The sequence below is a fragment of the Colias eurytheme genome, chromosome 29 (genome assembly GCF_061535395.1).
Source record: "Colias eurytheme isolate Ceu_HAF_F1 chromosome 29, ilColEury1 Martin Lab GWU primary, whole genome shotgun sequence".
NCBI lineage: Eukaryota > Metazoa > Arthropoda > Insecta > Lepidoptera > Pieridae > Colias > Colias eurytheme.
In genome coordinates, this window is record NC_143008.1 from 4,916,926 (window position 1) to 4,932,900 (window position 15,975).

General features: G+C 36.6%; 3 protein-coding genes across 3 annotated transcripts; 2 read left to right on the forward strand and 1 right to left on the reverse strand.

The window, feature by feature from the left end:
- Positions 1 to 3,675: 3,675 nt before the first annotated feature.
- Positions 3,676 to 5,723, reverse strand: Polr2H (DNA-directed RNA polymerases I, II, and III subunit Rpb8). Its single transcript, XM_090118080.1, has 2 exons — positions 5,327 to 5,723; positions 3,676 to 4,544 (listed from the first exon to the last, which is right to left on the reverse strand). The coding sequence occupies exons 1-2, from the start codon at positions 5,617 to 5,619 to the stop codon at positions 4,385 to 4,387; spliced, it is 453 nt and encodes a 150-aa protein (XP_089974206.1). The 5' UTR covers positions 5,620 to 5,723; the 3' UTR covers positions 3,676 to 4,384.
- A 484-nt stretch (positions 5,724 to 6,207) lies between these two features.
- On the forward strand, positions 6,208 to 8,413 carry Nop60B (dyskerin pseudouridine synthase 1 Nop60B). Its single transcript, XM_090118166.1, has one exon. It carries the CDS (start codon positions 6,372 to 6,374, stop codon positions 7,896 to 7,898), a length of 1,527 nt encoding a protein of 508 aa, XP_089974292.1. The 5' UTR covers positions 6,208 to 6,371; the 3' UTR covers positions 7,899 to 8,413.
- A 718-nt stretch (positions 8,414 to 9,131) lies between these two features.
- Positions 9,132 to 12,553, forward strand: LOC149896239 (uncharacterized). The gene is made up of 2 exons (XM_090118114.1): positions 9,132 to 11,479; positions 12,375 to 12,553. Exon 1 carries the CDS (start codon positions 9,520 to 9,522, stop codon positions 11,203 to 11,205), a length of 1,686 nt encoding a protein of 561 aa, XP_089974240.1. The 5' UTR covers positions 9,132 to 9,519; the 3' UTR covers positions 11,206 to 11,479; positions 12,375 to 12,553.
- Positions 12,554 to 15,975: the final 3,422 nt, after the last annotated feature.

Here is a 15,975-nt window from a genome sequence, read left to right on the forward strand (position 1 = left end):
TGTGGGCGTCAAATTACGTTTCAAAGGCAAGACGGCTGGGGTAGTCACAGAGTTGCATGCGGTGTTCCACAGGGCTCTGCATTGGGGCCTCTTCTGTGGAACATCGGATACAACCACGTACTTCGAGGAGGGCTGCCGCAAGGAGTTTGCGTCATTTGCTACGCCGATGACACCCTAGTGGTGTCCACGGGCCGAGATTTCAGGGAGGCGCGACTCCGCGCCACAGCTGGAGTGGCACAGGTGGTCGGCCGAATCAAAAGCCTCGGCCTAAAAGTAGCCCTCGAAAAATCTGAGGCTATATGCTTCCATGGCCACCGGAGGGCCCCACCACCGGGGGAAGAGATTGTAGTGAGCGGAGTGCCCATCCGAATTGGGCCCAGACTGAAATATCTCGGTTTGGTGCTCGATCCGCGATGGACATTCCAAGCTCACTTTTCGGCACTGACCACCAAGCTCGGCACCACGGCAGCGGCTCTCTGCCGCATAATGCCAAATATTGGAGGGCCGAGTTGGGGGTGTCGCCGACTTTTCGCTGGTGTTGTGCGATCACAAGCATTGTACGGGTGTCCGATATGGGCGGATAAACTGTTGACGCGCAATACAATCATACTGCGGCGGTCACAACGAGTGGTAGCAATAAGAGTTGCTAGGGCGTATCGCACCGTCTCCTATGATGCGGTTTGCGTCATCGCCGGAACAGCACCCTGGCACCTTGAAGCCGCTGCCCTTTCACAGGTTTACTGGCGCAGAGCTGAGGCAAGAGGGAGAGACGAGAACCTGCCTCTCGAAACACTCCAAGAATGGAAACGGGAAGCTCGCGACGTGGTGTTTCGCCGATGGCGTCGAGAACCAGACTCGTCTTGCGTGGGGGCCTGGACTTTAAATGCAATCAGACCAGTACTAAGAGAATGGGTGGAAAGGCGATGGGGTTCGATCAGCTACCGACTAGTGCAGGTTCTGTCTGGGCACGGGTGCTTCGGCAGCTACCTGAACAGGATTGGTCGTGAGCCAGCTCCCGCCTGCCATCATTGTAGCAGCCTCCAAGATACGGCTTTGCACACCCTGGTGGAGTGCCCATCCTGGACAGACGAACGTGGGTCCCTCCAGAGCCTGCTAGGAGCAGACACCCAGCTGACACTGCAAGCTCTTGTAGAGGCAATGGTCACTGGCGACACTGACCATCCATGGAAGACCGTCGTCACCTTCTGTGCGACGGTAATGAAAAGAAAGGAGGACGCAGAGAGGGCCCGGGAAAACGACCCAGCGGCGGATCCTCTGCGTCGGCGCAGACCAGGTAGGCGCAGGCGTCTATATGACCAGCGCCAGCCATAACATGGTTACATATTTAAGGGAAAAACGCGGGGGGAGGTTTCCGTAGATACGCGCATACTACAGTTATGCTCGCGGCAAGGAAACCGGATCCCCTCGCGTCGTAAGGTGGGTAGGTCCGGAAATGGACGGCGATATTATTTAATATCGGCAGCCATTGTACACTCCCGGGCCTCGAAGGGCTGCGAAGAAGCAGCAGTCGCCACAGCTCGGCGGGGGTATAAGGCCTGGCTGTTAACCCCCGCCGCTCAGGACGAAAGACGGCCACCGTTGGGTTTTAGTGGGTATGGCTTCGTGCGAGTCCCACATACCCCCTTGGACAGCAAAACTGCCAAGGGGGATGCGTAAATGCATTTCCCAACGTTAAAAAAAGAAAAAAAAAAAAAAAGGTATCCTATTAATATTAATTATTTATGTGTTCATTAATTAATCGCAAGGCAACAGCTAGAGACACCATTTTGTGTCAAATTTTGCCAATTTCTCGCCCTCTCCCTTTCGTTACCTGGAAAATGGGGCTACAAACTTTAAGGAATTTCTGTAGCTAGATATTCTTTTTGTATCTATGCACTCTTATTTTATATTTTAAAACACACGTAGAAACGTAAAAAAATCCTTGAATGCATAAAAAAATTCAAAGAAAACTTGGAAATATTAAAATTCAATTTCTAAGACGTCTTCTAAATTCTAAATTATTTTCTTCTGATCTTATCAGAAGTAGATACATATAATGCATTATTTTTAAAAACATTAAAGTTTTGATTTTGATAAAATCCATATTTAAACATCTGTCTTCTCAAATCATCCGAATAGCAAATTATAGGTACCTATTTTCTGTAAATCCCTTATAAGTCTAACTAAAACAAATTCAGAACGAATTATTAAACTAAATAATATATCCAACATTCAAATTCTGAACGACTAAGCTAAAATAATAGCACGTAATCGTTCCGGAGTGTTCCACATTTGATTTGCCACGTGGCGCTATAATGAACGGGGCGTGAATGACAAGCTTTATTTTATTTTTTTTTTGGCGCGTGTAGGCAACGGCTGTTCGCTAATTGATCCACTCATTATGATTTAACTATTGTTTTAATTGGTGTGAAATGTTAACGCCTATTTAATGGGATTATAATGATCCTATGGGATTAGTTTTTGTAATTTTGAAATCTTATTAGATTGTCTTATTATGTTATCAATAATGATTATACTTACGTACCTATAACAATACTTATTTTTCAGTGGTTAAAGACCAAATTTACCATTACCTACCAGCGCAGCGCAGGATCGTCCTGGGGTTCAATGAAATTACCTAATCTCAAACATTGAGATATACATATGGAGACGACACCGCCTACATCACTTATGTTCCGCTCAACATACGCCATATGGCGTAATTGCACGCTCATTTTTTATTTGTATTAAAGTGAAACGCATCAAATATGCCTTCGTGTGTGTTACGATATTGGACAAATAATACGGAAAAGTGCAAAGGAATAACTTTCATCGGTAAGTACCTAACTAGATACATAATAATTTTTAAAACTTAGTTAGAGCACAGACTAATAATAATATACTACGTATGTTAGAGCATGTTAGAGCAAAAAAATGGCGCACAGATTTTGTTCGTGGTGTCTCCTCCATACGTAACTGTTATATTATCTCAATGATATCAAACGAATATTTCGATCTACTTATGTTAGTGTACCTACCCTTTGATTATTTACTTTGAATCAAAGTGTACTTGTATACGTAGTATAATAAGATTAGTCTGTGATAATACCAACCATTCTGGATATAAAAGTAGAATATGGACGAGTAAAAATCGGATTGAAGACGAAATCAAGATCGAATCCATTTCAATGGTAAGGGTCAGTTGCTAAATTATTATTCCATAATAGAAATGTGTTTTATGATTTTTAGGCGAAAAATATAACAAAACAAATTATAAAATTTAATACAAAACTTCAAATTATCTGATACTTTGTGCGACATCTAGTATTTATTCTCAGCAACTATAATGTAATATTGCACCACCTAGTGATCGTTTTTGTTACCATTTAAACCTAATTCGATTATATGTAGGTACGTATTACAATGAATAGATGGCGCTGAAATAAACCACTATGAATTTGTAAAATCATGAAACTTGTTTCTTTTTTTTTTTAATTCTGTTTAATACTTTATATGTACTGGACTTACAGATTAAACCTAGTTAATTTTATATGAACCAAGTCATTTTAAAAAATATTTCAATTCAAAAACAAAGCAAATACCATCGAGATATTTTTTGGTAGAATTTTTAAGTACTTATTTAATAAAAATAAAACTCATAATTAAAAAAAATCCTTTATTATTACAAAATAAACTAATTATTCTCTTAGACTCTTTTCTCATCTAGTATGTATTTATGTTTCTGTGTGCATTGAATATTTTTTTGTACAATCTGCATATTTTCTAGACATTTTACACTTGGTTTTTCATTCTGACAAAAAATTATAATCATGTTACATTAATTTATGTATATTTGTATACAGTTGCAAAATTATAACATTTTTGCAGTAAATGAGCAGTTTTATCAGTGAAAATTGTTCATCATTCTCAGTTATTAATTATTTGCACCTTTGTTAAACTCTCAATTCAAAAGTAAACCATCAAAATCAATTCAGTAATTTTCGCACAATATAGAAACAGATAAGTAGAAGTAGATCAAGGAATTGTAATAATAACAAATTTATTATAACAAATACTTGACTTTCTAATATATAACATAGGCGACCGCCTCCTCGGTACAGTGGTTGACGCGTGAGCGTAGCCCCGAGGGGTCCTGGGTTTGATTCCCAGTGGAGACGAAGAAATAAAATGTCTCGGTCTGGCAGGACACAGAAGGCTGATCACCTACTTGTCTCTAAAGAAAATCGATCAGTGAAATAGATGTATAATGCATCTGCCCCTTACCCCACTTGGGGACATGGGACTTCACACTATTTTTTTTTAATATGACATATGCATTCCATGAATATTTTTCTTTATTATTCTTAATTTAACTTAACCTAAATTAAAAAGCTAGCTTCTTCATAAGTAAATACATGTGCTGGTCGACTTCAAAACCATGTAAGTTATTAGCGTCCCCTTGTAACCTCATGAGTAGGCCTCCAAAGGACACAAAAGCTGATAACCTTGCTGACGGTTCCATGCCACCTTCATCGCCGTCTATCCTGAAAATAAATAAGAGAATCTTTAATGATATTATACATTTGAGACTGTTTGTTTGTCTTTCTTTCATGCCAAAATGGAGTGTTTCTTATGATTTTAGTTTCTGGAGATAGCAGCTAGAAAGTTATATAGGCTACTTTTTATGTTTGTAAAACATCTCATACTACTATGGTAATATAAATAATAATAATAATACGGGCATTTCTCCGCAACTCGACGTCTATGCGCATATTTTGCGTGAGAGAGGGAGGTGGGGGAAACCAGCAAAACTGAAACCACCCGAGCTCCTCCATGAAGCCAAGTAGCTTGTGAGGGCTGCCAAAGGCTTCAGGGAGGGACCCGGGAGACCCCAGTTGTCTATCTCTGGTGTCTATATCTGTATACTACTATGGTTTTTGTGATTGATTATTCCATAACTATGCAGGTGAAGACACAGGTGGAATTAGCATACCAAAAAGGGGTGAATGGACATTGCTGTCAATAGAAATTTCAAATATTTTAATATAGTATCGAAAATTCTGTAAAACTGAAGTTATCACTATCACTAGTCTATATTTTTGAGTTGAAGGCATCATCCCAAGGTTTATACTGTTTTTTTACTGAATATTCTCCAATGTTGCTATGTAATTAGTTTATAAAATTATCTTGGTAAGAGTACTTTTCAAATAAGTATATTTCTATAATATACCAATTCTTTTTGTCAGTTCAATGAGGTACATTTCTGCAACATTCAGTTTTATTATATTTACATATTTATATTTTAAATAATAACATGTGAACTAACCTATAAACCTTTCCATACATGACATATTCGAAACTATCAGCTCTGTTTCCCTCCGTTTCTAAAGGATTCCATTCACCACCATCCGGATATCCGTTCTCTCTCAACGTCGTAGCTAACACCAAGCGAAACTTATCACCCAGCTCCATGGGATATATCCACGAATTTATATCCAAAATAAGGTCCATTTTAAACGATTCAGATTCACAGTGCAATCTGCTGACTCGATCGAATTTTTTCCCTTCAGGATCCATGTCCTTAACGTTGAATATATCTTCGAATAGCACTCCTGCCATTTTGGTGACTGATATTAATATAAAAATTAATAAATAAAACAAAAATATGATATCGACGAAGACGCCGATTGAACAAGATTGTTTTCGTATTTGACAATTGACAACTGAAAACTGAAATGCAGAAATCTCAAATGATCAAATGACAGCAGACAGACCGGTTGTAGCCACAGGCACAGATAAACTATGAGCTTGACAAGTTGACATTATACAGATGTAATGTGTTTATAATAAGGTTTATACAAAAACTATTTATTTCTCTAAAACTTGTTATTTTAATTTAATTTTCGTACATATATAATTTAAAGAATTTAGAACAGAACAGTGAATTTTTATTGATAAAATGCATTGAATTGATGAAATATTGATTACATGAACTTTTAAATTATGTATTAATTTATCGTTACGAAATATTGTGATGGAAATAAAGTTCGATAAAAAATTTTTTACTGCCTAAACGGTCTACATTTTTAATTGTTAAACTTATAAAAGAAGTAAAAATTTTTAATATAACAATGTAAACACAATGTAAATGACGCGCAAAGCGCATGCTTGGAAGCTGGCGCCCATGATGTTTTGTTAAATGTCAACTGTCACGCGAGCTGCCCAACTCTAACCTCCGTGTTTTGCACGTGTTGATTGAAAACATTTTATTTTTAACTAATAATCATCATCAAGTTAGTAAACTTGGGAAAAACTAAGACGCAATAGCATAAAAGTGAGAAAATAAAACAGATTAATTAAAAACTATCATCATGACGGAAGTTTTACAACCCGGTACCGAGGTATTTTCTGAAAAGAAAAAGAAGAAAAATAAGGATGCTGTATCCTTGGGCACATTCCAGAAGATGAGCGAGTTCAAAATCGAGCCATCTGAAAGCGTATCGAAGCTAGACACAGCCTATTGGCCCTTGTTATTGAAAAATTTCGATCGCCTCAACGTGCGTTCAAATCACTATACTCCTCTTCCCTTTGGACATTCACCATTAAAACGTCCGATATCAGAATACGTGAAGACAGGCTTCATCAACGTGGACAAACCTAGCAACCCTAGTTCCCACGAAGTCGTATCATGGATTAAGAGAATATTGAAAGTGGAAAAAACAGGTCATTCAGGTACCTTGGATCCGAAGGTCACAGGCTGTCTCATTGTTTGCATCGACAGAGCGACACGGCTGGTCAAATCGCAGCAGAACGCTGGTAAAGAGTATGTTGCTGTCTTCAACCTGCACTCCGCCGTAGAAAGCATTAAGAATGTCACGCAAGGTTTGGAGAAGCTGCGCGGTGCATTATTCCAGCGACCTCCCCTCATATCCGCTGTTAAACGTCAACTTCGTGTACGTACAGTGTACGACAGCAAATTGTTGGACTTCGATCAGGAGCGCAACATTGGCGTGTTCTGGGTAAGCTGTGAGGCTGGTTCCTACATCCGTACTATGTGCGTACACTTGGGCCTGATGCTCGGTGTTGGCGGGCAGATGATCGAACTGCGTCGAGTCCGTTCAGGCATTCAAGGCGAGAAGGAAGGCATGGTCACTATGCACGATATACTTGACGCTCAGTGGGCGTACGAAAATCACAAAGACGAAACATACCTGCGTCGTGTTATCAGTCCCCTCGAAGGCCTCCTGGTAGCTCATAAAAGAATTTTCATCAAGGACAGCGCCGTGAATGCAGTCTGTTATGGTGCTAAGGTGTTATTACCAGGTGTTTTGAGGTATGAAGACGGTATAGAGATGGACCAAGAGATAGTCATTGTGACCACTAAAGGAGAAGCGGTTGCACTTGCCATAGCACTAATGACAACGTCAACAATGGCATCCTGCGATCATGGTGTAGCAGCTAAACTCAAACGTGTGATCATGGAACGAGACACGTATCCGAGAAAATGGGGCTTAGGACCAAAAGCGTCACAGAAGAAAGTGCTCATACAGCAAGGGAAACTCGACAAATTCGGCAAGCCAAACGAAAATACGCCTAAAGAGTGGTTGAACAGCTACGTAGACTACAAACCGAAGGCGGACGAAAATGGCTCAGCAAAAGCTGACGAAAGCAGCAGAAAGAGGACAGCGAGCGCATCAAATGCTGACAATCCAGATGATTCTATGAACGCAAAAGCGGAGAAAAAGAAAAAGAAGAAGAAGAAGGATTTAGATAGTACAGTGGACGCCGATACAACCGTAGAAGCGGCTGACACATCTGAAGTTGCCGACGACTCTGTTCGAAAAGAAAAGAAAAAGAAGAAGAAGAAGGACAAACAACAGGACAGGGAAGAGGAGTGAATAGCATAAGGAAATGTAGTCAATAAGAAATTTTATTTTTTTTGTACGATCTATAATAAGACGATGTGCATCTATCTTTAAGCTGACATGTGCTTTATGGTAAATATGTTGTTATGTTTGTGCATTGGTACCTATGGAATCATTGATTTTGTCATGCAGGTTTATAGGATTTAAGACAAGATAAATAATTGTAAAATCTATAAAAAGCAAAAAATTATTATGAGAATAAACATTATTGTGTAAAGTAAGAAGTTCTTTGAAAACTTATTTTTCCTATATTTTCTTACAGTGATCATCTTTTCAATTTGTTTATATTTTTATTTCTTCAAATAAATGTTAAATTTTTTCGTGTTTAAAAAACATCTATATATTGTAAAGCACATATCAAAAAAACACATAAATCTAGTTATTTTCTTTAATAATCCTCGGGCTAATAAGCCCCGGGATCACAGACACAATAGAAAATCTATTGTGTTGTGGACCGATTGGGCCATTCGGGGCTCAATGGGTTAAATTGTTACGTAATTATAATTGTTATGTTAGCATTTTGAAAGTTTGTGATAAAAATCCATATTTCATCTCATATTAATATACTATTTTTTTAATATACCACTGAAAATTTAAACTAAACAGTAATTAGGTTTTAATTGTTATTTTTCTTCTAGTTTTTTTAATTTTGAAAATTCAAATCAAAAGTTTTTGAAAAAATAAGTTTATACATACCTTAAATTTTTTAAACTAATTTTAATTAGTTATAATTATTAATAATTACAATAAAATCAATAGTAGATTATTAACAAATCTTTACGCTCATTTTCTCGTGAATATTATATTAGGTCATATGTCTGTGTATAGGTCCTACATAAAATAAATACCTATTGACTTAGCTGTAAGTAAACTTTAGGTTAAGAAAATTGTTTTATTCAGTAAGACTGTTGTTTATCAACATTAAAATTTACAAACTTATATTTGTGCTATTATTTCAAAATACAGCTAGTATTATGACCTCTTTATTTCCAAACTGACTGGCAAAATAATATAATCAGCCATGGTTAATCCCTACTAATATTATAAATACGAAAGTAACTCTACAGTCTGTCTGTTACGCTTTCCCGCTTAAACCTCTCAACCAATTTTGATGAAATTTGGCACAGACAATCTTTAGACCTTGAGAAAGAACATAGGCTACCTTTTATCAAAACACCAAGCGTGCGCAAGCTAGCTAAGCAGCGTTATCTATTGTAGTACCGAAGTATTCTTTTAAACCAATATTCAATGTACAGTTTTGACTTTCCTACGATTTTATTATATGTTATAGCCAACAACAATATTGTATTCTTATTGTATGAATTATTCATACCTGACCGTGTCTTGGACGGTTACAGCGTTAAAATTTCTATGAATATTGCTTCATTTGTTTCCCGTCCCCGGCATAGTGTAACGTGAATCATCCTTAATACTCCTAGGTGATGGTATGTGCGCAGCATCATCTAGTACCTGGATTGGGGCCAATTAGTCCAAAATGGAGCCACATTTTGGACTAATTGGCCCCAACTCAGGATAGCGACTGACGGGTTTAATCCTACAGGCGTACTGCAAACTTGAGAGGAAGGGAGATAAAATGGAAGCAAAGTTAAAAGAGAATTTACCCCAGGAGGGTACCACGCATAGTGGAGAATCCCTCCCTGAGTCTAACTCAGGCTGCCCCTCGTATTCTGGGGGGGGCGAAACCTTGCTTCACAACACAAATGTCGAGGTGGTTTCCCAGGCCTCGTTCAAAACGACTGGACTGATTAATATAAGTGCTAGGCCTGCTCGGAAACGCAAGAGTCGAAAAGCTAGAATTGCTTTAGCGAAGCGTATACAGGGTGCTTTGGGCAAAGTGACGCGACCGCTGGGGAATCCAACTGGCTTGTGTGGCCGAACTATGCCTGAGATGCTTAAAGCAAATAATGGCTGCCCTAAGAGACAAGATAATTCGGTGTGCGCAACTCCACCGGGCAACACAGAAGCCTCAGCTGATTTGAACAATATAAGTTGCGTATTAAATCAATCAAAACAACAAAATTCAGTGCAAAGTGCGGTTGTGTCGAAGTCGCGACCAGCCGGTGAACTAACGACCACGAACAAAGGGACCTCCGAATACGAGGGCCCGATGGAACTGGTTGAAAGGAATCTGGTAGTGGGTGTGACAGAGATGCAACCGTGCTCCTGCCATACGAATTTGGTCTCTACGTCATTGTCTGATGAGGTGACCCTCGATTCTATGGAGAAATCTGTAGAACCTGAGTCGTGTTGCCCGCAGTCATTTGATGTTATGTCTGGTTGGTCCATCATACCACAAGAGAGTCGTAAAGCAAATAAAACAGTCGGGAAACAGGAGTACGACCCGCTAGGGAATCAAGCCTCTGACTCGATAGATAGAAAGAGACAAAACAGAAAGAGAAAACGACAACTCAATACCATCCATCGTGGTACATTGCACTCCGAATCGGAGATAATTACTTCTGATATGACAGAAAAATCATCATTACAGACAGATACAAGTGAACCTACAACACCTAAACGCTTACGTATCGATGATACACTTACAACTCAAGAGACGAATGACAAGCCTTGCCCTAATGAGTCAAAAACCGTTCAAAGCACGAACTATGCGGAGGCAGTAAAGGACGACCTTATTGTAGCTATAACTGCAGACGCACCTACGGTTCATCTTACTCAGGAACAATCTGACCACATTCTAAATTCGCTCCAACCATTGCTACAGCAAGAAGCAATGAACTTTAGAGAAGGTGATAAACGCGTCCTCTTCAGGGGCAAACCCACGTTTTCGGGGGGCGTCCTCAAAATGTGGTGCGATGATACACATACCCTAGAATGGTTAAAAACAGCCGTAAAGAAGGTGGAACTGCCTTGTGGTGGCAAAATTTGTGTGCGAAAATTGGCAGAGGTGGGAAAAACAGTGCGTTGTGGTATTCTATTGCCTGGAGTATGGGAAGACATAAAGGCTGTCGGCCTACAACTTCATTATCATAACGACTGGGCTCAAGTAGACCGTTGGTTGCTACTCCGGGCTGATGTGCAAGATGCAGATACATTCCTTATCGTAAACGTACCGCAGGATTTGGTAGCGACAATAATGGAACACAAGAGATGCCTAGGGTTCTTCTTTGGCTCCGTCTATATAAAGTTTCAAGGGCCGAAAGGCAAATTTATAGAATTGCCGCCCAAGTGGGACAAACGAGAGGAAAATGTACCCACGTCTGCTGATATAGACCCGAATACAGTTACGGAAAGTGATTAAGTAACTTAGCCAACAATATATTTATATTATACTATTTAAAAAAAAATACAAAAATAACATATTTTATACTATTACATATGCATGATTTTGCATAACATACCCTGAAAAAATTTCAGTCGAAAACAGCAGCTCTTACAAGTTGCTAAACTTCATAAAAGGACCTGGGCTGGTTTAGCTATGCCTGAGTCTGTAGTTTTTTATAAGACAAACTTAATTTAAGGATAATCAATCAGACAAACTGATGTAAAGTGCACCCGCCCCATACTATACGAAGGTACATAAGGTTTTAAATTTATTTTCAAATATTGAAATTTGTTTATAATATTTGAATTTGTAGTGACAAAACATATATGTATAGATAGATAATATAAAAATTTATTTAATTTATTAACTTCCCTCGAAAACATCTGTGCTGATTGTTCAATTAGGTCTTTTTTTTTCTTTTAAATCTTATATAGAATGTATATTTAGGGGATAAAAGTTTCAGTAAATTGCCCAGAAAGCTTTAATATGTCATTAATCAGTTACACAACTAGATTCATAATCGCGTATTAAACGTTCGTCAAAAAACACCCGAGTGTACTGAATGAAATTAGCACCTTATTTCGTGGCAGTAATGTCTGAAGTCGTTTATTAGAAAACTCTGTTTATAACACGCGCAGGCAGACTTGCTTTGGAAAATTTTTGAGCGTGATAAATAGTCTTACGGCCGGCACAGATATAGCGGTACGCAGCGCAGAGCATTTTTCACTGTCAAACTATTATGGACAATGTCCTCGTTCAATAATATTCAAAATCAAATAACAACAATTTATTCCCTGGGAGCATCGAAGCGTCACATGTGAAGGTAGTTGCTATTTAGAACATGAATTAACGATTTTGAACATTTAATGAGAACAATATCTATAATAGTTTGACAATGAAAAATGCTCTGCGCTGCGCACCGCCATATCTGCGCCGGCCAAAAAAATATACTGTCTTACCACAAAAAAACTTAAGACGGGGTTTAACTTTAGGCGTGGGTTCTCTATAATCTGGTTTTGTCGTATTTCACGTCATATTAAAGTGACAGATCCCTGGTTTAAAGTTAGACTGTGTTTAAATTGTTTTGTGGTAAGACCAAATGATTTTGGAAATGTAACTTTAAAATAAAAATAATCTATTTTCAGTGTAAAGCGTGCGACAAGAAATTCGCATATAAATACAGTTTGCTAGAACACATGGCGTCTACACACGTGCAAGCGACGGAACACGCGTGCGAGTGTGGAGCCACTTTTACAAGGCCCGGCGCGTTGCGGCGACATAGAGCTACTAGACATGAAAAGATAAATAAATGATTTTTGGATGATTCAGTTGTTTTTTTTACTTGTGAAAGCAAATTTGAGTCCATTTTCTTTACATAAGCATAACTACATAAATTATAATGTAATGCAAAACCATATTTATTAGGACGCAATTTTGCTTTTTCATTCTTACATAAAAAGGGTAAAAACAATACTATAAAAACAAATTAAACTACAGTAATAAATTTCTTTTGCACGCTGTTAAATAACAGCTGCAGCGTGCAAAACGTGTGCGTGAAATAAATATTTCACAAAATATCAAAAAGCTATTCAAGACCTAGAAGGCTAGAGCAATCGACATCGAAAAATAAGAAACGAATAAATTAATCTCTTGCCATTTCGATTTTTTTTAAAAGCGCCATCTATTGTTGAGTAGTTATTTTTGAGAAAAGCGCCATCTATGGTTGAGTAGTTATTTTTGAGAAAAGCGCCATCTATTGTTGAGTAGTTATTTTTGAGAAAAGCGCCATCTATTGTTGAATAGTTATTTTTGAGAAAGCGTCATCTATTGTTGAATAGATATTTTAAAAAAGCGCCATCTATTGTTGAGTAGTTATTTTTGAGAAAAGCGCCATCTATTGTTGAATAGTTATTTTTGAGAAAGCGTCATCTATTGTTGAATAGATTTTTAAAAAAGCGCCATCTATTGTTGAGTAGTTATTTTTACAAAAGCACTATCTATTGTCAAACGGGCATTTTCACAAAAATGTACCCCCTCCTTGAAAAATATTTTTTTTTTGATAGTATTATATTTTAAACTTTTTTTGGTCTCTTTAAAACGGAAATTCAATATACTTCAAGAAAACATATAATATGATGGGTTTAAAATGAGAAAACTGTAAAAATAATAGGACACAATGGAAAGTCTCGCAATTTTATATCAGTTGTGTGACTATATTCAGTAGCTGGAAAAACAGTGCAAAATATAAGAATTTTTAGATATTGTTTATTTATTAACTTAAAATCGTTATTTTGTATATTTTAAACACTCACTATTCCCAACTTTTGGATCTAAGCTAATTAAAAAAAACAATAGTATATTCAGTATTGTGACTCTGGTACTTCAACTGTCATTATTATCTTTACATTTAAAATGTTAGATACTTTTTTAGAGAAAAGGCAACAAATATTACACTTATGTATTATTCTCCATTAAAGAGACTGATTTGAAGGGCATTAAATGTAAAATCTACTGAAATATTTAAAAAATTCAGCTCCGTAATATAGGGACAGTCACACAACCGAATACCTAAAAAGGGAAAGGGTGCGTTTACATGGCGAAAAAAAAGTACGCAGGCACACATAATAAATATAATTATAAACTTAACTTAACTTCAAACTAAATTATCACAATAAGTTCGGGCTTAAGCCATCACATTATTATTATTTATCTAAAGGGTAAATTACTATCAAGATTCAAGAATAAGAAGTCTCTTTTATGTTTAATATTGGCACTAATCAAATTAATCAGTCGATAATCAGTCTTCGTGATTCGTTTATTATTAACCTTAAATAATCTCAATCACCATATTTGATAAAAAAAATCTTGTTTCAGTGGACGCTGCAAACACGAAGGTTAATCTGTAAATAAAAAAAAAACCAATGAAAAATATCGTGAAAAAAATTAATTTTTGTTCCATTATTATCTTTCGTTGTTATACAAGGCACATTGTCTAGATTCTTAGTTCTGCTGGCTTATTTTGTTTCTTTTTCTGCATAATGCTTCTTTTTTTTTTCCTCAAAAAAAAATTTTACTTCCTCATGCAAAATGATCAATCAGCTGTTGCGATTTGTATGGGGAAATAATTTTTATTTTTGAAATCTACTTTTTGCCGTAGTTTCCTACTCAGTCAAAAATGTCTTAGAAAAATATTTTTATAGCTCAAGAAAATCGCCATGTAAACATTGCTTTATGTGTTCAGGCATGTTGTGACTTTTCGTTCAGCGTATATGTGACCGCTCAAATAGTCACACAGCGGAAGTCACATTTGATAATCCTCTAGTAATAAAAACGGTTTAAAATACAACCACAACACTTATATTCATCAAAACTTTTGATCAACTTACATATAAAACATTTAAAACAAAATTAACTAAATACTACAAGATAAATAGATAGAAATAAGCCAAAATATGGTCACATACCTGAATGAAGAATTTGGTCCCTGCGGCTTGCAAACACGCGTGCACTCCTTCTAAGCAGTTTTTTTACCCTGACGGCTTCTAACCTGATAAGTTGCATAGCAGTAGCTATGGTGTTGACAGTAATGCAAAATTAATTGAACCACAGTAATTTTCTTTTTAGAAAATCGGTGACACAACTGAATGTTCCGGGAAGGACAATTTTTTTGATTTTATTTTTTATTTTTTTATCTTTTATTTTGTTATATAAGGTTATTATATTTTAACTATTATCACAGTAACTGATTATCCTGGACCAAATAAAACCTTAAAAGATGGTACCTTTCTTACAAAAAAGTTAAGAAATAATGTAATAAACGCGTAAGAGTAAGCAGGGGACAGCGTAAAATTACCCATTTTTCGATTGTTATTTATAATTAACTTAACTTTATTTTAGATTTTGTCATAGTTTTTGTTAAAAAAACAAAATATTGTATACGTATAATCACTTTGATAACATATATAAATAATTCTGGCAACTACTTCATTATATAGAATTTAATGAATTCGAGGGACAGTTGAAAATCAGGGGGGTATACATTTTTGTGAAAATGCCCCAAACTGAATGGTTATTTTTGACAAAAGCGCCATCTATAGTTGACTAGTAGATACAATACACTACTCAACAACTATAAATGTATGTGATGCTAATCGCATGGATATCTCTTTTTTAAAGTGTGAACAAAGGACTACAGACTATAAGGGCCGATTTTTCAATCCTTAGTTAAAACTTACCCGTCCAATAAAAATAATTTACACTTAATATTAAAATGTCATCTATAAACTGTAAAAAACGGGCAAATATAATACATATTAGAAATGGTAGTATAATACCCGAACGTCGACGAGTAAGTTTTATTAACCAAGGATTGAAAATCAGCCATAAATCATTTATATTAAGTGTCCATTAGAATGAATTTATAAAGAGTGGACTGTATTATGTCTATCAATTCTTTTAACTACACTCCATAGTAAATTTTATTCAACTTATTCCAAGACTTGTAAAGTCATGGAAAAATATTGTGAACTTTAATAAAGAGTTCATTTTTTATCTAATATTTGTATTCTAATATATATTGATGTTTTGCCTGTTACAAGTAACAAAAACATAAATGAAACTGAAAGTTATTGATAAGCACTTAATAGGTTTCAAGAATTTTACTTTCACGTAAATGCTACTGACCCGATTTTGCTGAAATATGGTATAAATTTAGTTTAGGACTGGAATTATAGGCAGTCCGCAGAT